Raw genomic sequence first — 21,477 nt, 5'->3', positions numbered from 1 at the left:
GTGCAACTCATGTTACAGACAGTGCACTTGGATTGAATACACAACATGATGCTCCACATAAATAAGGAATATTGGTGTTAACTGTTTGTTGCTCCAAAAGAGATGAAATATTATTGAATTCTGAGGATGTTGTTATCTTTGGCAGGGGGGGAGGAAATGAAGTGGTAATAACAAGAGAGAAGTGCATAAGAGAGTAGGGTACATTGAAAGGCCATATTACAAACTTTCAAATTTTACTCTCACAATTCATAAGTAAACCAACGTACAACTCATGTTACAGACAGTGCACTTGGATCGAATACGCGACATAATACTCCACATAAATAAGGAATATTGGTGTTAACTATTTGTTGCTCCAAAAGAGATGAAATATTATTGAATTCTGAGGATGTTATCTTTGGTAGGGGGAAGGAAATGAAGTGGTAATAACAAGAGAGAAGTGCATAAGAGGGTAGGGTACACTGAAAGGTCATATTACAAATTTTCAAATTTTACTCTCACAATTCATAAGTAAACCAACGTACAACTCATATTACAGACAGTGCACTTGGATCGAATACATGACACAATGCTCCACATAAATAAGGAATATTGGTAGGGGTGTAAACTCAAACCGGAAAACCGGTCCGGACCGAACCAATTTTACCGATTTTGAATTGGTCTGGTCTGGAACCGGTTTTTAAAATGTAAAAATCAGTCAGTTTCGATTTTGAAATTTTTTGGACCGGACCGGACAGGTTGATTAAAAAAAATAAAAAATAATATTTTTATATATAAGTTTTATACAAAATATTTTAAATATATATTAAATATTAATATAAATAATTTTTATATATAATTCATAATTATAAATTTATACATTAAATGTTAATTTATAATTTCATATATATATATATACATATATATGAAATAATTTCATATTATAATTTATAAATTATTACATTAAATGGTAATACTAATATATAAGTTTATAAATAATACTAATAGTCTAATATAGACTATAGATTATAGTTATACTTATAATTAATACTAAAATTTTTTACTAAAAGATTATAACTAATACTTATACTAAAAGTTTTTTTTTTATATAAATAAATTTTTAATGACAAATTACGAAATTTACATTTTAAAAAAATCAAAAAACCGGACCGAAAACCGAAAGTACCAATTTAGGAGGGTAACCGGTACGTAATCAGTTTTGAAAAATATAAAACCGGTACATATCGGTTCGGTCTTAAATTTTGTCCAAAACCGGACCGGACCTGACCGGTTACACCTCTAAATATTGGTGTTAACTGTTTGTTGCTCCAAAAGAGATGAAATATTATTGAATTCTGAGGAAGTTGTTATCTTTGGTAGTTTGGTTGGGGGGGCAGGAAATGAAGTGGTAATAACAAGAGAGAAGTGCATAAGAGGGTAGGGTACACTGAAAAAGTCATATTACAAACTTTCAAATTTTACTCTCACAATTCATAAGTAAACCGACGTACAACTCATGTTACAGACAGTGCACTTAGATCGAAACCATGCTTTGAATTGGCCAAGTAAAGTCTCACTCCTACCAACATCCTTCGGGCATTGGGTGTCTCGAAAAGCATCCCCGACTAATCTCAGAAGTGCATAAGCTCTTGACAAGAAATTTTTTGCATTAATTAAGGGATAGAGAAATTCTTCAAAGGGGTTATGGGTTTCTAAACATGTGTATCCTAGAATAGTAATAGTGTGTAGAAATTAAAACTTATTCATGATAGAACAATCCATTTACCTAATTGCTAAACATGTAGTATACGAAGATCACACGAGTGACCCTGATGTGCCGTAAATCTTTGAGCGGTACTACAACTACCACTCCAAAATCAACCCTACAAGCACTCTCATCCCCATTTGAGCAGTAAATCTTCGATTTTTATTTTTTAAGCTACCACTCTCCTTCTTGCCAAGAAAAACAAGATGCCACTCTCCCTACTCCCACACCAACTAGAAACATACAACATGGCACACTTTCATTAAATCAAGAATGAGATGATAAGGAAAAAAGGAAAAAGAAAGAAGGGAACAGGAGGGTTACACTTCGATATTTCCAAACAAGCTGGAGGAATACATTGGTTGGCATACACATTTTCCTCAATCAGCTTCACCTGCCCTTACATTCTTCCTCGGTAAGGAGGTCACAACTCTAAACAACATAAAAGCAAGCATATTTCTCTGTTGCTTTTTGGTTCTCTAAGAACAATTGCTTTAACAGAAGATCGATCCTTACCAAGGAAGGCGCAAAAAGAAATGAATGATGCCAAGGGGTTGGGGAGAGAGAGAGAGAGAGAGAGAGAAACTACCACAGCCAATTTTATTGTTTACCGTTGGGTTTCGGAGACTGGTGAGGGTACTGATGGTGATATGGAGAAGCATGGGAACCATTCATGGAAAGGCTCCTCTGCTGCTGCCCATTCCTTGAAAAGGATCCTCCCTGTGTTCGGATGCCATTTCTAGCATTTGGGGACCCAATTCGGTCAGCTTGCATAGTCTGAAAATAGTATGATGAGCTTGCCATGTCCTTGAGGTTTGGCAGAGGTTTCAAGGCTTCAACAACTTCACTCATTAGGGGTCTGGCTTTTGGATCCCGACTAAGGCAGTGAGCAGCCAGTTGTGCGGCTTTTTGGGCTCCTCCAATTGAAAAGTGACCTTCGAGCCGAGGGTCTATCAACCGGTAGAACCTTCTTCTCTCCCTTAGATGCGGCCGAGCCCATTCCACAAGGTTATGTTCACCATTAGGTCGGTTTTTGTCCATGGATCTTCTGCCCGACAGCATTTCAAGTAAAACCACACCAAAACTGTAGACATCACTCCTTGATGTAAGATGTCCTGCAACAAAAGCATGCATAAGCATTGAATGCATCCCAGAAATTTTTCACGCAGCCAGTGAAAAGTAAAACACAAAATAAGGAAGTATGACTTCCACAAGACACCAAACATAGAAATGACTGACCATAGGGAGCGGTTACACCCCCTTATTTCCTAAAAGCAAAACTAAAGAAACTATAGACCTTTGCCCAACCATTGCGGTTCTGAGCCCTGTATTTGACTTAACAAGGCCATAAAGGGCATATTGCCTCCAAGCCAATCTAAAACAGCTAAAAAAATAGGACCTGATTTAGCAAGTTACTAAACATAAATTACTTGAGGGGAAAAAAAAAATACATGAGACAAGATTGGCAAGAGCCAGGCAATGCAAAGAATTCAATGCTTTTGCAATTAGGTGTATTCATATGCATCAAACAGAAGCAATGCATTTGAGGCCAAGTTAGATTATTATTATCTGTGCAAGAGATAAGAGTCTTTGAACATTTCATCTCTTACATTCTATTATTGAGGGAAAGAAATTCCAGCCTCAGATTCAACAAGCTTAGAACTGCCACTTTACTTGATATAAATACGTAGTTATACAGAATGCAAGATCATAATCCACCCTACTTATTCAACAGAAATATGACTACTGCATGCATCCATTGTAAAGGGAGAAAGAATGAGAACATGAGTGTGGAAGGGGGGATGAATTTATCAACACTTACCAGTCATGACATATTCTGGGGCTGCATATCCGTAGGTTCCCATCACACGGGTAGAAACATGAGTTTTGTCACCCTCGGGACCATCTTTGGCGAGTCCAAAATCAGAAAGTTTTGCATTGAAGTCCTGAAAGAGCATGTTATTATTATAATGATGAACGATATCAATGGTAAATTGTTGTTTTGACTTGGGTTTAGTTACGTACTGCATCTAATAGGATGTTGGAGGTTTTAAAATCCCGATATATAACTGGCCTTTCTGCTTCCTCGTGAAGAAAAGCAAGACCCTTTGCAGCTCCTAGTGCAATTTTCATTCTAATTGACCATGGGAGAGGCAAGGACCCTGCATATAAAACATGTGATTCAGAGAACATCAAACAAGGAGGCAAAGTAAAGGCAGAGCATCGTCACATAGAAGCACCTGCCAATAAAGCAGATACGAGCCTCCACAATTCCAAAATGCTACTCTTAAATAGTAAGCATGAGGCGGCTATACTACAGAACATTAAGAGATAGCTTGCAAAAAAAAAAAACCATTTAACATAAATCACGCTGCGGTGTACTATATTTCTTGAAGCTTTGTTTCTTCCTTTTCTAACTTTTTTCATTCAAGTAACTTGTACAAAAAATGTTTCGAGTCAGTTAGTGATCTTTCCAAGATTCTTAATTGTTTTTTTTCCGATTGGCACCGGTGTCTTAGCCCCATCTAATCCTAAGTTTTTTGAAATTCTAAGATTGTTCCTCAGTAGTACAGCAGTATTTAAACATATGAATTACGACTTCCATAGGAAGCTTTATCTCCAGACTAATATCAGCAGAATGTTAGACAAGGACCTTCTGAATCTAACCACAAAACTCAGTTCAAGGTGTCTAATTGAGAATCTAAATAACATGGCTGCATTAATATTTCTGCAGAATGTTTTCCGGAAAAGGCCCAAGAATGCTCTATTTTAAACCTGCTTTGACTGTAAGTTAGCATACACAACTCCACTCACCAGAACTGTGTATGGGTAATCCGGGGGAATTTCTACTGTGGACTAAACCTAGGATGTCTGGGTCTACAGTTCATCGTAAGTCCACCCTTTGACCACTAGACTGCACCATATCATTTAGAAATAAGTTACCTACTAAATGATATTGCCAAAATTTAGAGCTAAATGTCTTTTTTTCCCTACTTAAGGTTCCCATTCAACAGAATCCATCACATCCATGATATATTTGAGAGAGAATGTAATCCCCTGAAGAATTTAAAACTTTAGTTTGATGAAAATATTTCAAAAATTGATGCTTTATTCAGACTCTAGGTATATTGGAGAGAGAGAGAGAGAACTTTGAAACCAACCTATAATTATATGGAAAGATCCTTTATTCAAAAAGGCCTAAAGGGTGTCACATTTATGAACAAAAAATGAAATAGTGAAGGAAAAAGGACAATAGAGTGTCAAAAAGGCAGTCACATACTTCTAAATAAATGGTTCTCCAAGCTCCCACGAGGCATGAACTCATATACTAGGAGCCTTTGGTCCTCTTCAATGCAGTAACCTATGAGTTTGACTAGGTTCGGATGAACAAGATCACCGAGAAAATTCACTTCAGCCTGTAATATGAGAATTGAGAGAGATAGAGAGAGAGGCAAATATATTGAATGAATTAAGAAAAAAATCCAAAACTTAGAAAAAAAAGGCAGTGAATCGCTGCTTAAATTTCATGTGTAGGAAAGTAAAGTTACAAACCAGCCATTCTTTATGGCCCTGAAGCCCATCATGGTTGAGGGTCTTAACAGCAACAGTAAGCCCAGTGCCGGGTTTCACAGGAGCAGTTCCATTTTCTTCAATCCACCCCTTGAACACACAACCAAAACCACCTTCGCCAAGAAGACTCTCAGGTCTAAAATTTCTCGTTGCCAACTTAAGATCATTAAATGAGAATTTTCGCAGACGAGACGCAACTTTAAGTTCCTCTTCAAGTTTGGAAGTGGATGAATTACTTTCGGCACTACTAGTGGTTGAGGATGAGACAATTGGAGCTGCCGGTTGGTCTCTGTTTGTATCATTCGTTGATTTACTTTCAGCTGACCAAGACAAAGAACCAGCATATAAGAATGTAAATTAACATAAAAGAATAAACTAGGGAGGTGGACATCAAGTATTCCTACATATTGTGTTGTGCCATTATGCCACTCATTTAAATAAGCATAAAAATCTACAATTAGTAGAGACTCTAGATACAAGTACATGCATGAAAAGTCAATTAAAGCAGAAGATGGACCAGTGTATGAGAGACTTTGACAAGATTACAAGGCGTCCAAAGAAAACCAAATGAACAAAATAAAAAATACAATGCAACAAGCTTAGATGTATTCCACATGTCAGGAGTGAGAGAGTGTAACGGAGAGCTCTGGATGACAAGCCAAAAGACAATTACAGAATGGAAAAAGAATGATCATGCTTTTTTTATAGGTAAAAAAGTATGAACATATAAAAGACACACTCGCTACAAACATTTATCCTACTTGATTGTGCAATGATTGCTTCAAGTAAAGGCCACTACAAGAATCTTATTTGTGTACATGAAAACCTTCCTCCAGCCTGGTCTTATGTGTAGGCCTAGAGAGCAAGCTCTAGCAGATTAGCGTTGCTTTCGGGATTGAGTTCTAGTTTAAGGTTTTCTTTCTATGAAATGTAGCTCTAAGTAGTTTCTGCTCAGAGATAAAACCTATCCACTTTTCCATCAACCATGTTATCTAAAAAACACAAGGCATAAATAACATTTTCCCCAAAGACCGTACCGGCTATCTTTCAATTTATTTCTTGGAAACTTAAGCTTCTCAGTTCTTTCACAGTAATCTCCTCACTCCGGCCAAAAAGACCCGCCCCAGAAAAAAGGGGTGGGGAGAGAGAGAGGTTATCATTTTTTAATAAGTAAAGTGAGAAGTTATCAAAATAACCGATAACAAACTAAGTTCTATAGGATCACCTTCAAGCAATCTCCTCACGTCGCATGGTGTTTTCTAGTTATAATCCGTTAATCACTCGCAATATTTTGGGCCATTAGTGAAGATCACAATAATAATTACATCTGGAAACATGAACTAGTTAGTTGATTAACTTAATCCACGACATATGCGAAAATAGAGAATTCCAAGAAAACAACACATCCAAGTGAAATCAAAATAAGTGGAAGTGTGAAACCAGAAACATATGACTGCTTTAAAACTAGAAAAACATAGTAACCAAAAGATGGTTCAAAGACAATAGAAGTTACCGTAATTACCAGTGGTACCACTGCTTGAGCTATCAACTTTGGATCTTGAAGAAATGCAGCTCCCAAGGAACCTCAGCCTAACCCAGCAACCAATGTCCTCCTCTCCCATTTCTTCCACCTCCTCCTTCTCCTTCTTCTTCTTCTTCTTCATCGCACCCTTTGATTTGCCCACCTCCCAAGTCTCCACCTTTCCATTCTCACCACCCAATCCCATTCCTCACTAGCCCTAAACACTCAAGCCACACATACCATCACAACGCCCAAATCCCGATACCCACATCCCCCACCACCACCACCACCATTCAGTCTTTCTTTACCGACAGACCCAAAAACAAACTCGCCACATAGTACCAAAATGTTCAAAACTTTACCCCTTTTTTTTTTTTCCCAAGCCGAAAAGTAGCGAAAACTCGACAAACCCAGATGAGAAAATATACAGATCACATGGAGTAGATCATGTTTTGAAGAAAACCTTGAAACCCAAAACTGATCACCTTGTGGAACTGTTGGTGTTAAAAAACAGTGATAGCATTACCACTTACCAGAGAGAAGTAACAAATCTCAGTGGAACCCAGAAATGTCTGCTCAAAGATACAGAAATCTCAGAGGGGCTCTCACAAGCTGACCAGCTTAAAAGCTGGGGAAAAAAATAGGAATTTGGAAATATCAGATATACACTCTGAATCATCAGATATCTATCTATCCATCTCAGTATTGTCTTTTCATTTTTATTTTTATTTTTATTTATTTCTTATTTTTACATGGGAATCGAAGACCAGAAAAAGCAAATCGAGCTGACCGTAGAAAAAGGGGCAGTGGGTGTTTAGCTGCCCGGGCTTGGCCGTAGGGAACACAAGCCCGACGGTGGGTGTGCGTTGGAGACAAAGGAGGGCATTTAGGTCAGAAAAAGAGAGACGAGTGGCCAATCCGGGCAGTTTGGGCAGGAGAGAGAATAAAAAGGTTTCGGACCCACATAGGATGGTGACGTGCCGGTCTTCGGTGGGCAGACACAAAAGCAAACCCTCGCGTCACATTCATCTCATGGAGCAAAATTTTCGTACTATTAATGAAAATTTCAAAATATTTATCGACCAAATTTTTTTACATAAAAAACAAATTGAGAATGAATTGCATTATCAATATATATCTTAATATTTTTTATTAAATAAAAAAATATTATTAAAATAATTATAAAATACTGATACATGTTACTTTTATTTGATGTTATATTATAAATAAAATAAAGTTTTCTTCCAACATGAGATAGATTAATATATGAAGTCATTCATCTTTTAAAAAAAAAAACCATCCAAATCCAAATTTTTTACATAAAAATCTGTTATTAAAATAGTTTTTGTTTTGCGTGCAAGTTCAAGTCATTGTGCTTTGACATTTAAAAGAACTTTGTTACACAAAAATCGGTGTATTAGCCTATTCTTTTTATAAAACTTTTCAATTTATTTAATTTAATTTAATTATTATAATTTTATTTAATTTTTATATAAAATAAAATAAATAATTTAATTTTTTAAAAAATTTAAAATAAAATAATATTAAAAAATATATTCTAATAATATTTTATTAAATTTTTAATTTTTATCTCACCTCACCTCATCTCATCTACAAAAACAAACGATATCTTAACTTAAAAAAAAATCAAATACCAATATTTTTTTAGCATCATTGACGTGTAAAGCTTCTACATCAATGGTGTGTTAGGTGTGCTAAAAATAAGACTTTTAAATAGATTTTCTCAAACTAAAAACAAGAAGAAATAGTTGTTTAATACCTTTGTGTGCTAGTTGAAGCCATTGCGCATTGACATTTATCCATATCAAAAGACTTTAATTTATTCAAATTGGGAAGAACCCTTTTCTATAGCATCCTAGAATTAAATAAAATGCATGGGACAAAGGTAGCTATGAATTCAATCATAACTGGTCCGGAATATTTATTGCTCCAATTATAAAGATGATAAAGGGAGGATATGATTTCTCTTGGTTTTTTGGTAATGCTCCAATTATAACAATTTCCAACAGGTAAAGGTAAACGTTTTCACACTTCCCATATAGAAGGTAGCTAGCCACTTGGAAGTAGGGACCCTTTTAGGTCAGGTTTGGCCATAGAATAAAAGTAGGTAGAGTTTAGGCCATTGGGTAGACATTTCTGAACCATAATGGGGTCCCACATATATATATATATATATACATATATATATATATATATATTTACACACACACACACCCCAAATAACATTATCATAACTACTTTCATTCTAAAACTTTTAGTTCAAAAGTCAAGCTTTGGAAAAAGCATGAAGCGTTCAAACTTTGAACTAATTCTATAGGGAATGGAAGATCCAAACCCAAAAAACAAAAAAGAAAAAAAAAAACGAAGTGTGGCATGTTAATTCATTAACGATTGTAATAATCTTGCTGGATGAAGAAATTAAGAAATGGAATAATGTATAAACAGAAGAAGAAAAGGAAATGATATGAACTTACTAGAACACCCAAGATCAGACCCACCATCACTCTGGAAAGACCTGTAATGATTTCTCTGCGTTTATACAGAAAGCAGTGATGAAATGAGTTAAAATTTCACAGGAGTAGATAATCTACAAAGCGTACATCCTTTTCCTCCAAAGGGTATATAACAACTCCGATTCTCAAGAACATGTTTCACAGCACACAATGTGAAGCTATATTTCACAAACAAATTAACATGAGAACGAGAACTACAGCAGGAGAGGAAAAATAAATTTGCTTGGTGCTAGTTGTCTGGATGGAAAGCTGCAAGCCTGATGGCTGGATAACACCTCCAACTTCTTTCTGCTGTTCAAGATAATGTGGTGAGAATTCTAGTTACAAATCTTCAATCCTATATAATCACTGTGGAAATGCTGGAAGTTGCATTGATCTTCAGTGAATGCTCAGGGACGTAGGTAAGACCTGTTATGCCAGACGGTAAATTTCAATTAGAATTTCATCACTTGTGGTTATTTTTTGGATTACTCTTGAGGATAGCCATAAAAACAGTCCACCAGTTTTTAGGATAAACAAGAAGCAGCAATCATAAAACCAGATAAGAGCCTTGCACTAGACAAACCCTTAACTGATAACAAATATTAGCCTACGACAGATGCTATATACGATTTGGATACCAAACAACCAGAAGTAGGACCAGTGGCTGGAAATAGGAGTGTCAAAATAAGGACCTTCGAGAATCCGTTACAAAACAAGGCTATAGTCTAGTACCTGTGGGTGGCAATTTGTAGATCTGTTCATAAAATTCAAAACTGTAGCTCCATCCATGAAGATGAGCATTTCTTCATGAATTCAAAGATAATAGTGATCTTTTCTAACACCTTAAGCATGCAAACAATGAAAATAAACAGATTCATACCTTTCTCCTTGACATCAATTCGTAATGTATCGAGGGTAATTATGCCATCAGTCAATGGAAGTAGCTCAAGCTTGATGGTTGTCGTAGATTGAGAAGGAACACATCTAATATAACCATCAAAAAATGAGATCATCATCATTATTAGTTCATTACACACACATAAAAATATTGTTTGGGGGGAAGGGGTAGTTAGGGAGAGAGAGAAGAAAAAGAATAAGAAAGGGAGGCATACCCTAAAGGAACTCTACTCTGCAGCCACAGATGTGTACAACCCATACCAGTACCAGGAACAACATGAGAAGCGGGAGAAGCCTGCTCTTTAAAGGAAACTGATCGAGCTCCACCATCACTGTTCTCTTTCTGATCATCTGATGCAAGAGGTGCTGAGCCCAGCCTTGCCCTTCCGTTAAACTCAGAAAACCCAACAAAGGGACTCATTGGCGAGGATGGTGAAGAATTTAAGGACACCACTGATGGAGGTGAAGTAAATGAGGCCGGAGCAAGAACTGTCAAAGTAAGATCTTCAGATGTCAAATTTGAAGCCTGAAGAGTTAAGACCTGAGAATTTGAACTGGTCAGATAAAAATTAGGCATAGTATCATGCATAGTATCATGAGTAAAAGGTGAAGAACCCACACAAACTGATATAGATGAATGATAAATTCATATGTAACCTGAACGGGAAGCTGGGAGACTCCATTGGAACAAGGAGAATGCCCTGACATTTCAGATGCAACAGATATCATAAAATTCCTTGAGATACGTGGTCGCCAACTTGTCGGCTGCTTGAAAAACAATCTTGACTCTACATTCAACAAAAATCACGGCATAGGAATAGCAACAATAAGAAACAACTAACTTCTTTAAGATGATTTTTCCATAATATTACTTGCATCTCCTTCAGATGATATGGTAAACTAAGAGCAGTATGGATACCAGTGTAGTTGCACCGACATGACACCATAATCGCATACTGATCAGCAGTTGAAGAACTCTTCTTTCCTTCAATGGACTTGGAGAGAAGTTGCAAACTTGATGCTGTATTTCCAGCCTGCAAATGTGATGGTAGAGAGCTTCTTTCACCATGAACCTTGAGATTCTTACACAGTGAAGTTGCAGGTCTAAGAATAAAGGAGTGCTCTTCGCCTCTTCTGTCATGAGGGAAAGATTTAAGGGAACATATCAGCTTATGATTGCAAACAGTAAATTGAGGTTCTTTCCACATCACCCCACTCCCTACTTGACCAATCACATCATGAAATGTCCTCCACCTTTCTAGACCAACTTTCTCTCTCTCTCTCTCTCTCTCCCCCATTCTTATTATCTTCTCAATAACTGAGAAACATATACCAAAAAGGTTTACATTATAGGAGGTACTTTCTCTAGGTCTCTCTCTTATACTTAGCACTTTTATCGCTTTCTAAACAAGTGGAGCTATAGCTTATCATTTTCTACTTCCCATTAGCTCACTGAGAAAAAGTTTCTCAAAATAAAACCTTTAGAACATGATAGACCCGCAATCTAAAATATCCCAAACCATGGGGCTGGCAGCAAATCCACATTTCTCTCATCTCCCTAGAGGACTTAACAAGCAAGGACATCGGACTAGTTAGAACAAGTCCGTAAAAATTCATTCACAAATTATACTGCAAGAAACATTACAGATTAAAGCTGATGAGGGCACACTCTAGATGCAAGCAATGATAAACCATGCAAATATGTCCTCCAAAACTGGCCCAACATTTAGCTGGCCTCTCTTACCTTTTTCTATATGTTACCATTTTTTTTAATTTAGTTTATGGCCTTTGAATACATTTTCTAGCATGTTACATTCAATGAACTTGAAGAAGCAAAAAGTAAAAGGATGTACATCCAATCAAGGGCCAGAATTGGATGGTGGGTTGCTAAAGGTCTAGTACAAATCCAGCTTTATTAGAATACATGTCAGAATTGGAATCTTTCCTGAGACTCTTGAACCTAAAATTTCCTGCTCGAAGTTCCAACTTCATTCTTCATGCTGCCTTTTGTTGCTGAGCTAAATCCCAGATCTTAAACAAATTATTGTAGCTACAGAGTGGGAAAGTGGTGCTATTATTACTGTGTGCATCAGCTAAACTTAAGGTAGTTGCCTTTTGTTATGCCAACATTAGCATAGACAAGCATTTTTTCTGCATCAAGTTAGTTCCAGATCTGCTGGATCAAAATTTCCTCACTTATCATGCAAATAACAAAGGCACTGTCCCATGAATTGAAATTCGCAAAGCAATCAATACACTATATATAATATGTTAGTACCAAAAATTATTGGTAGTTAAACGAAGTAGATACACAATCACCACTATAGATCGGAACAGTGATACATCCAGGGAGTACAGTAAAAAGCTTACAGCGAAAAGTAAATTAAGATGCCCAGAGTGAAAACCAACCTGAGGGCTAGGTTAGGCAAACTGTGTTCATTTCCAGCTTCAATACAAGCAATTGGTAATGATGAGGGTGGTCCATCTTTGGAAGCCTCCTCGAAAAAAATGGTTATAGCATCTATGTATACCACAATATCTGGTGTATGTGCTGGAGAAATGTTCTGCATCCCAAAACCAACATGTCATTTCTACATAGTTAGGTCAAATATTATATAAATTCTAGGGAAGAAGTGTAGTTTAATCCAATGACTAGATACAGTTGTAGAAACCACTCATACCTTTACTTGCACACAAATAAGGTCATCTGTATTGCAGTCTGCCACAAAAGAATGAATTTCTACAGGTTGAATAATTTCAAGTTTTCTCCTCCACCTTCTACCTGGTATATAGATACCTCCCAGTCCACAACGAACAGAAAAACGTTCTCGCTCCAAAGCCACACCACGGAAAGATAAAAGGTCTTCACCTCCAGCTTTTTGACTTTTTGAAGGCTTCTGAGGTGAGAACTGATCCCAATCTTCAAGGTCAAAGCTTGGCTTAGAACTAGAAACTTTAAGAGGTCCAGGAGGTGGTGTAGTACTTTGAGGTAGTGATGACATGGAGTAACTTCTAAAATTGCCAAAAGAAAAGAGTTGAGAGCTAGACGAGGATGAAAAGGTGGACTTTTGAGATGAAGTACTAATTCCTGAACTAGAAATTAGAGGAGGAGATAAAGGACGAGAGGGAGGGAGAGTGTTATCCAAGGGAAGCAACCATTTTAACAGTTCTCCACTTGGGTCCTGAGTTGCAGAAACTAAGTTGTCCTGGCTTCCAAAAGACATATTTCTGTCCTGAGATTTCTCAAATTGAAGAATTTCAATGACTGGGTCTCTTGGAAAATCAACACCAACATTGACCTGCAAAAGCACCTGCATCCTTCCAAACAATAGAATGTGATGAGAACCAATAATCTGAAGGACTGGAAAATGCAGCAAACTGCATCAAGATAAAACATTGTTCAGCTCTGACAGCCAAAATATGGGTTAACGGCGTAACGCAATATAAAACAATATAGAAAGCATCATAGTGAGTGCACTAAACTCACACATCTATGTTAAAAAATTGTTTTTTTTTATAAGTAATAATATTATATATATATCAATAGGAGTAACCAAGTATATTGGACGTATACAAGAAAACACCTAGCCCATACAAGAGAGCCCCTAATGACCCAAAAAGCCCATGAAACCTATCCAAAATACACCAAGCCCGAATTGGAATGTAACACACCTCCCCAACCCAGCCCCTTGTTTCCGTAAAACTAATCCTCTACCCGAACATCCCACTACGAGATTGTCTTCACAACGCCCTCCCTTTAGTCTTCTCCGACTTGAGCTACCTCCTTTAGCATCGTAGTTGATTGCCCATGAAAGACGCTTTAACTCCCTGCTTTTCTTAAAATGTGATTTGGTTTCAAGAGCGTGGCTCGCCTCAACTGCAGTGAGTAGAGCTTTAAATTGGTCTTCATATTCTCCATATTCTCCATATGAAAGCCCCAGGATTTGCTGAAACCCTTTAACTTTATTTAGAACCCAATCCAATGTTGAACCTGCTATATTGTTTATCAGAGGAAGAGAAACCAGGGGAATGACATTATCCCCAGCAACAGTACCCAACTGCACTCCCGATTCTAAAGGTGCCAACGACAAACCGCTAGTTTCCTTCCCGCCATATGGTTGCTCGACAGCTATATGGTTGTTGTCCATTGTTTCTGTCACCATTACAAGTTCCTCCCCTCCATCAACATTGCTTGAATTTGCACCACCCCCCGACGATCCTTGTTGTGCCACTTTGTCTGACCCTACTGCTCCCTAAGTAGAACAGGTAGGGGAAGCACTACATTCTGTAACCCTGTTTGCATCTTCTAAAAGAGGCTTGATTGTTTCTTCCAAAGTACTCGAGACCTTGGAGGGACCCTCATCTTCAACTAAAGATGAACTCTAGACAGAAGTACCAACCCCAATTGCATCTGACGCCTAAGGCCCTACAGCTCCCTCAGGAGGCATACTGACACTGGCATGGACAAAGATGCCAGCATCCAACGACCCTATCTGTGATGGTGTTGAAACGCCCTTTGACAGCATACTTGTGGCCTTCAAACTCGAAGGATCTACCCCCCGCCCTCCCTCATCCATACTCGACCCACCACCAAAACCCACGACTTGGTCCAACCCCTAATCCACTTTAATCATCAAATCTCTCACATACTCCATAACTCCCTTCAATTGAGCTTTGACATCCCACAAGATCCCCTCCACCTCTCCCAATGTTACTTTAAAAAATTGTTTATAGTCGTAAGCACATTTACAAATTAATTTTAATACAAACTAGCATCACCCCTTGTTTCCTCCAGTAAAATTTTGTAGAGAGTGGAATAACTTAAAATGCACATCTAGAAGTGACATAAAACTTGTGACTTAGACACAAGGTTCTGCCAAACTAGATTTCATGCATCATAAATCCCGTCATTTTCGGATGTACATTAAGTCCCTTTTAGGTGGGCAAAACATCTTACATTCAACTGCTTCATTTCTATTGAGCCACCCCATCATTTCATTTTATTTTATTGACCTATCCCAACCCTTCACATGCTAAAAAGATAGTTTTATGGCTTGTTTGGAAAAAATTATCATCTCATCTCATCTCCTTCCCAAACATCACTCAAACACAAATACTTTCAAACTAATTATTACAACTTTTTCTAACTAATCATTATAACTTTCCCAAATTTTCAAACAAAAAATAAAAAACAATTTAACCTTTTCAAATCTCCAAACAAAAATAATATTAAAAACCTATATTCTAACAATATTTTAACTTTATAATATTTTTTATTCAACTTTTTCTCTCTCATTTCCCAAAACCCTATAAAACATTAACATAAACTATCTCACTACTATTCACAAACTATCTAACTCTTATTCACAAAATTCTCATCTTATCTCACTCTCCAAGCTTGTCTTAATTTCTACAATAAATCCACTCAATTTTTTGACATAAAGTTAAAAAAAAAATGGTTTGAAGACAAAAGGTTTCCTACCATTTATGACTGCTAAATTAATAGATAGGAAAAAAAGACTTTGCATCTTATAGTGGTTATTGATTTCCTATTACTTGTCTTTTTGGCTTTCCCACCACTTAACTCTTCTATCATTTTATTATTATTTTTCAAGTTCATGATATTGTAGCTATTGACTCTGTTATTACCCCTTTGACTTCCTCGCCCCTTGACCATTCTACTATACCTATTCTTGCATATTAGGCGGGTCGACGACTAGTTTTATCCTAATTGCCAAACTTAGTAGTAGGAAAAGCAAACAAAGGGGTGAAAACAAAAAACAAATCATTTGCACGTTCATGGAGGAGGATTGGGTCCAAAACATATAAAAACCAGATAGACAGCCAATGGGGATATATTATGACCAAAATCCTTAAATTTCAGATTCTAGTTTGCTTAGTGATGCAAAGCACAAGATTCCATGTGATTAGTAGCCTCCAAAGCAAGTATGGTATAAATTGTAGTTGATTGCTCCAGATCTTGACCAAACTAGGAACATTAATAGCTGTGGCTATATGCTGTATTTACTATAATCTAAATTGAAATGTTCTTTCCATCATAATAAAAGAAATTACAGGTTTTTTTCATTAGCCACCCATCATGCAACAAAAAAATCCTTTTGCTATCTAGCCCTTACCTAGCTTTTTAATTATTTAGCTTTCGCCAAAAAAATCATTCTATACTTTTTGTAGCTTTTGTCTAAATATTCAATCAATAACTTAGATCTTCAGCTTGTGGTTAATATTCTTTTCTTGGGTGGGGGCCATTGATTGTAACGGACTTAATGTCCATGACTTTCTACTTTCAGTTGTAAACTATAGTTAGGTAATTCTCATATATACTCCCTGTGTACTTGGGCTTTGCCTATTATTATGAATAAAATTTCTAGATTACCGATAAAAAAAAATGGAGTTTCTAGATGCAGGACAATAAAGAGATTACCGCTAACTTGATTCCAACATATTCGATCTGTAAAAATCATTAACAAATCTAATATACAGTTGAAAAACTGATGAGATTTTATACTAATTATGCAGTTTAAGTAAAGTAAATACATGTCAGTCGTGAGACAAAATTCTGTGGTACAAGTTGGCAGCTTCAAAACATGAAAATAATATCATCTACAGAATCTACAGCTAGATATAGAATCTTCACTTTTGTATCACACACAGGACGCTTTCTCGAACCAGAATAGAACATACACCATATCAGAGAAATATCAAGCTTAAGTTATAATAGCATCCAACTCCCAAATGCAATGCTGGCACATATGAATATACACCATGAATTCTCTACATGTAAGAGTAACTATAAATGCAAGAACAGATGTAAATCATTACAAAATAAAACATCTGAAGTTGTTTTTCTTTATCGACCAAGAAGATTGTGGCACATACCACTATGTCTCCACTAGAGAGAGAGCAACACTTAATAAAATTCCTTGCCACTCCACCAGAGATATTGGGATCAAAATTTCCTCTATCAATAACTGCATTAAAATGAGGCATGCTTTTTGCTGTTTTTTGGGTTCCATTTGCAGTAGAATCTTGACCATTCATCCCCAGAGATTCTGAAGACTTCTCAGGATAAATTTTTTTGGACCATAATGACTCGCCCGACTCTGCAATTCTAACAAAAAAGTTGGAGCTCTCAAATCTTTGCAATAATATCTGTGTCTGTCTTTTGTGATCTTCCATTCTTAAAAGGGATTCACCAGCAGAGACATCCTTCACAGGATCAATCTTCTCTTTTAATAGCCTTTCGTCATTCTTATCAATATCTTGACCGTCTGGACTTTTCCCTTCTTCAGACATGGAATTCGTTCCATCTTCCATTTTTCCATTTTGTTTCATAGGGCTTTGCCCTTTGCCATTCTTACTCATTACTGCAGCAACTTTAAACGGAGTAATAATTTCAGTATCCTGCTTATATGCTGACAAGCATGCCAAGACATGAACTTGTTCACCTGTATAAGAAATAGAATTCAGGTCCCATGTAAATAATGCAGCATCTTGATCATGGAAAAAGAACCAATGCATGCAAGAAATGAAAGAAGTAAGATATTTAAGAAGTAAACAAATACCAGGAAAAACAAAAGAGCGGTCCATTTTGCGTAATGAATGAATATCTGTTGCATCATTCCAATTGTCGGGGAGTTCACCTACAAAAGAAGACCAAGCATTTGATGCACTGGGACAGGAAAAAGTAAACTATGAAGAGAATCTCATACAGCACATTACAAAGCATGCTAAAGTAAGACTAAAAGAAACCCATTCTTCAATATAACTAACAAAAAAAAAGGATCATATCAATCAAGCATTTGAGTCAAAAACTAATATTAGGGAATCCTCATCTTTTCTATAACAAAGTCCTTGCTATAGTAAGAAAGTAGTGACATTTCTTTAAAAGACTAAGGCAAAAGTAGAAAATTTTTTAATTGGCATCGGGTATCTGAGAACAAATTCTCGACTGATCCCGGGGGTGCATGGGCTCTCGGCAAGTATACCTTGGGTAATTCAAGGGAAAATTCCTCCAGTTCAATAGCCCCTAGAAACTGTTTCCATCCAAGTGAATCTTAGACCAGAAGGGAGCATACCACGAAGACCAAGGCTCTTACCACTTGAGCCACCCCCTAGGGGTTAAGGAACAGTAGAGATACTTTCAAGTTTCATCCTTTGATCTAGAGAGTGCAATGATCAAAAGTAAACCGCTGCAGAATACTAAGGCCATGTTTGGTTAAGTCCAATTTTTGTTTTTTTTTCATTCATTTAATGAGTACCTTCCCTATTAAATTCGATTGACTAGATTTCTCGACTCATGCATGCATCCATCAAAAGTTCACACAAAATGAACATCCGATGCAACTATATACACAAAATTCATGTAAATGTCTGCCTGTGATCATATTACTGTATTACTGAAAAAGAAAATACACAAACTCACTATAGTTGTAAGGACATACCACATGGAATGGTAATGCATCCTTCTTCTTCAGAAACGTCAGAATGCTTCACTACAGAAGAAGATTCACTTTCTGCAGATTGACCTCCAACACTGCCAATTTCACCTTCAACTCCAACAGACCCTCCATTTCGATCCTCAACCGTGGAATACTGTGGATATGGATCTCCAGCTATAAGGCCTTCCAAAGTTGCTGCAGGTTTTGTCTTATAATTCATGTCTGCAGGAGATTCATGAACAGACAGCTCCTCCGCAGCTGCACTTTGAGCAGGTCGCAGCAGAAAATTCATTATCCCAAAAACTTATTTATATCTGCAGAATCAAAGATTTCATCTTTATAATACTCATAAAAAAGAAGTCATCTTTATAAGTACAACGCCCCTCGAACCCCTCCCGAATTACTAGAGGGTATGCAAATTTTCTAATTCTCTATGTATCGTGAACACTGCAGCCCACACAACCACTCTCTCCATGTAGTGTGCAAGTGCCGGCATTCTTAGAAAGGAAAAAAAAAATGTGCCGATGCTCCTAAGAGATTTGACAATGGCGGATTGCATATTACCTACGGCGTGGAGTAACGGAATTGACAATGGACTGTGGAGGTGGGCGTCGACCTGCGGCCGAAGAATAACACGAGCAGATGGGTCTTGTCCCTGCGAGTCTGCGACGACGTGGAGGACCGTACGTGGTGTCACGGTGTCGGCGGCGTGGCGTGGCGTGGGGCGGCGCGGCGCGGCGCTAGGGTTGCGTTTGAGAAAAGGAGGGGGGGGCTGGGAGAAAAAGTAGATCTGAAAAATGGAGAAAACTGAGAAGATCTGAAGAAGAAGAAAGCCGAGAGACAGTTGACGGAGAGGATTTCGGCCCGACAGTGAAATTGTTTCATTTCATCGCATCAAATATAAAATATAATAAATAATTTATTTTTTTTAAATTTTAAAATAATAATAATATTAAAAAATAATATTCTAATAAAATTTTATTCAATTTTTAACTTTCTTTTCGAGTTATTTCATCTCAACTCCAATCGGCACCTTAAGAAAAAATTGAAAACCCGAAAACACCCGACTTTGAGTTTCACAAAGCTTACATTGAGTTTGACATTGGATTTATCAAAACTATCTGTAAAATTTGATAAAAAATATATATTTTTTATAAATTCAAAATCTCTCTAGTCATAATCTCAGATTAAATTAACTATTAAATTAGTCAAAATAATAATATAAAAATAATTATTTAATCATAATATATTTATTTTATTTTTTCATATTTTATAATTATACTAACTATATGTTAATTAATAATTTAATTTGATACTTTAATTATTATTTCTCAACTAATTTTTTTCTCTACCTAATTAATTCTTATTAATACTTAAATCATGATGACATTAATCTAAAATCCATCTAATAACACAAACCGTGGTGGCATTAATCGAAATACTTAAACCATGATAACATTAATCCTGATTAATACTTAAACTGTGTTTCCTACCTTCACATCCCCCAAATACACAAGATTCCTTACTTAAGATCCATCTAATAACACCAACCCGTGTGTGTGTTTCCTACCTTCACATCATTATCCAAATTAGGTGTCCTAACATCATTCTATTTTCACAAATCAGAAATAACAAGCAATATAACTAACAAGCAATCTAACCACAATTATGAAATCCTAAAATACCATGAACCATCACAAATAAAGTCATACAATCCACAAAACAGAGCCATTCATGAGGAAAAATCACACTAAAGAAATAACAAGCAATCTAACCACAAATCTAAAATCAGACCATGAGCCATCCCAAAACCACAATAAAAAGTCAACTCAATCTGGAAAAATGCACCTCAGCCCACAAAAATTTGAAATCAAAACAATTTCCAACTTAACAAATCAAATCAAGTATTTACACAAAAAGTACACCTCAACCCACAAATCTGGAAAAATGCACTTCAGCCCACAAAAGTATTTACAAACTTAACAAGTCACAATCCAGCCTACAAAATTTAGATCTCATAGTGGTTGACAGCCATATGTTTATGCAAAACATGTGGCTAGACAGCCACTAAAAGCTGGAAATCTGAAATCAGTACCAATAGTTACACATTTCCATGAAGTGTGGATGTAGATTTGTTAGATGTACCTTCAAAAACATTCAAAGAGTCCTCATACTTTTTTTTTTTCTGAATATTAAGGAATTAGGCTTTCTACATGGCATTCATGCAAGCAAGATACTTGCTCATTATCTCCGCCTCGAACTTTTTCTTATCAAGTTCCAGTTGTGCACATCTATCATGCTCTGCCTTCATCACCCATGCTCTCCTTTCTGCCATGAACAACCATCTATCCTCAATCATTCCAGCTAACGTCTTGTGGAACTCAGCATCACATGATTCCTAGGACTTCCGCGTCCTTAAGTTTTCTTTCTCAGCTCTTTTGCCCAGAGGCCTCTCAACGTTCTCCTCCACAACGTCGTTGGCAACTTCACTTGACTGCTCATTGGCTGAACGTTTATCATGTGACTTTCTCCTCGTATTCAGTTAAATCATGTGTTGCTACCATTTGGATTGGTGTCTAAAAAGACATCAATAATGCTCCATTGTGAAGTTTTCATTCTCCATCTCTTTGTACATTATTTTTGTTTTTTCAATCTGAAAATGTGAATGAATGTTGTTAGAAAATAAATCTTACTTACATAATTGCAATATTAAAGGAAAATGGTACATATCTTGTCTTACTCAATCGCACCACTCGGGTGCAATGAATC

At 36.6% G+C, this 21,477-nt stretch overlaps 2 protein-coding genes across 4 annotated transcripts; both read right to left on the bottom strand.

Annotated features, from left to right (window-relative positions):
- Nucleotides 1-1,982: 1,982 nt before the first annotated feature.
- Nucleotides 1,983-7,195, bottom strand: LOC108989797 (probable serine/threonine-protein kinase PIX7). Of its 2 annotated transcripts, none has more exons than XM_018963539.2 (6): nucleotides 6,828-7,195; nucleotides 5,297-5,634; nucleotides 5,025-5,160; nucleotides 3,770-3,906; nucleotides 3,567-3,690; nucleotides 1,983-2,859 (listed from the first exon to the last, which is right to left on the bottom strand). In XM_018963539.2, the coding sequence occupies exons 1-6, from the start codon at nucleotides 7,039-7,041 to the stop codon at nucleotides 2,345-2,347; spliced, it is 1,464 nt and encodes a 487-aa protein (XP_018819084.1). In that variant the 5' UTR covers nucleotides 7,042-7,195; the 3' UTR covers nucleotides 1,983-2,344. The 2 variants fall into 2 exon arrangements, with proteins under 2 accessions (XP_018819084.1, XP_018819085.1); XM_018963540.2 differs by having other exon boundaries at nucleotides 6,837-7,195.
- Nucleotides 7,196-9,407: 2,212 nt separating this feature from the next.
- Nucleotides 9,408-19,565, bottom strand: LOC108989795. 2 transcript variants are annotated; one of them, XM_018963534.2, is made up of 11 exons: nucleotides 19,273-19,565; nucleotides 18,712-19,022; nucleotides 17,833-17,910; nucleotides 17,147-17,715; nucleotides 12,931-13,560; nucleotides 12,659-12,813; nucleotides 11,169-11,383; nucleotides 10,907-11,037; nucleotides 10,465-10,790; nucleotides 10,233-10,336; nucleotides 9,408-9,778 (listed from the first exon to the last, which is right to left on the bottom strand). In XM_018963534.2, the coding sequence occupies exons 2-11, from the start codon at nucleotides 18,998-19,000 to the stop codon at nucleotides 9,708-9,710; spliced, it is 2,568 nt and encodes an 855-aa protein (XP_018819079.1). In that variant the 5' UTR covers nucleotides 19,001-19,022; nucleotides 19,273-19,565; the 3' UTR covers nucleotides 9,408-9,707. The 2 variants fall into 2 exon arrangements, with proteins under 2 accessions (XP_018819079.1, XP_018819083.1); XM_018963538.2 differs by lacking the exons at nucleotides 9,408-9,778; nucleotides 10,233-10,336 and having other exon boundaries at nucleotides 10,578-10,738.
- Nucleotides 19,566-21,477: the final 1,912 nt, after the last annotated feature.

Source organism: Juglans regia, chromosome 16 (assembly GCF_001411555.2).
Source record: "Juglans regia cultivar Chandler chromosome 16, Walnut 2.0, whole genome shotgun sequence".
Classification (NCBI taxonomy): Eukaryota; Viridiplantae; Streptophyta; class Magnoliopsida; order Fagales; family Juglandaceae; genus Juglans; species Juglans regia.
The sequence above is the reverse complement of the archived record's forward strand: the minus strand, read 5'-3'. Positions and strand labels throughout refer to the sequence as shown.

Bases quoted from the DNA above. Each gene is read 5' to 3' on its own strand.
- LOC108989797 (XM_018963539.2), bottom strand. From the start codon at position 7,041: ATGGGATTGGGTGGTGAGAATGGAAAGGTGGAGACTTGGGAGGTGGGC. The intron at 3,907-5,024 runs GTATGTGACTGC...TTTTATATGCAG, and splicing joins GGAGAACCATTTATTTAGAA to GGTCCTTGCCTCTCCCATGG. The intron at 2,860-3,566 runs GTAAGTGTTGAT...CTTTTGTTGCAG, and splicing joins CCCAGAATATGTCATGACTG to GACATCTTACATCAAGGAGT.
- LOC108989795 (XM_018963534.2), bottom strand. From the start codon at position 19,000: ATGAATTTTCTGCTGCGACCTGCTCAAAGTGCAGCTGCGGAGGAGCTG. The intron at 17,911-18,711 runs GTATGTCCTTAC...CTTCTTTTGTAG, and splicing joins ATGCATTACCATTCCATGTG to GTGAACTCCCCGACAATTGG. The intron at 11,038-11,168 runs GTATCCATACTG...TGTTGAATGTAG, and splicing joins ATGTCGGTGCAACTACACTG to AGTCAAGATTGTTTTTCAAG.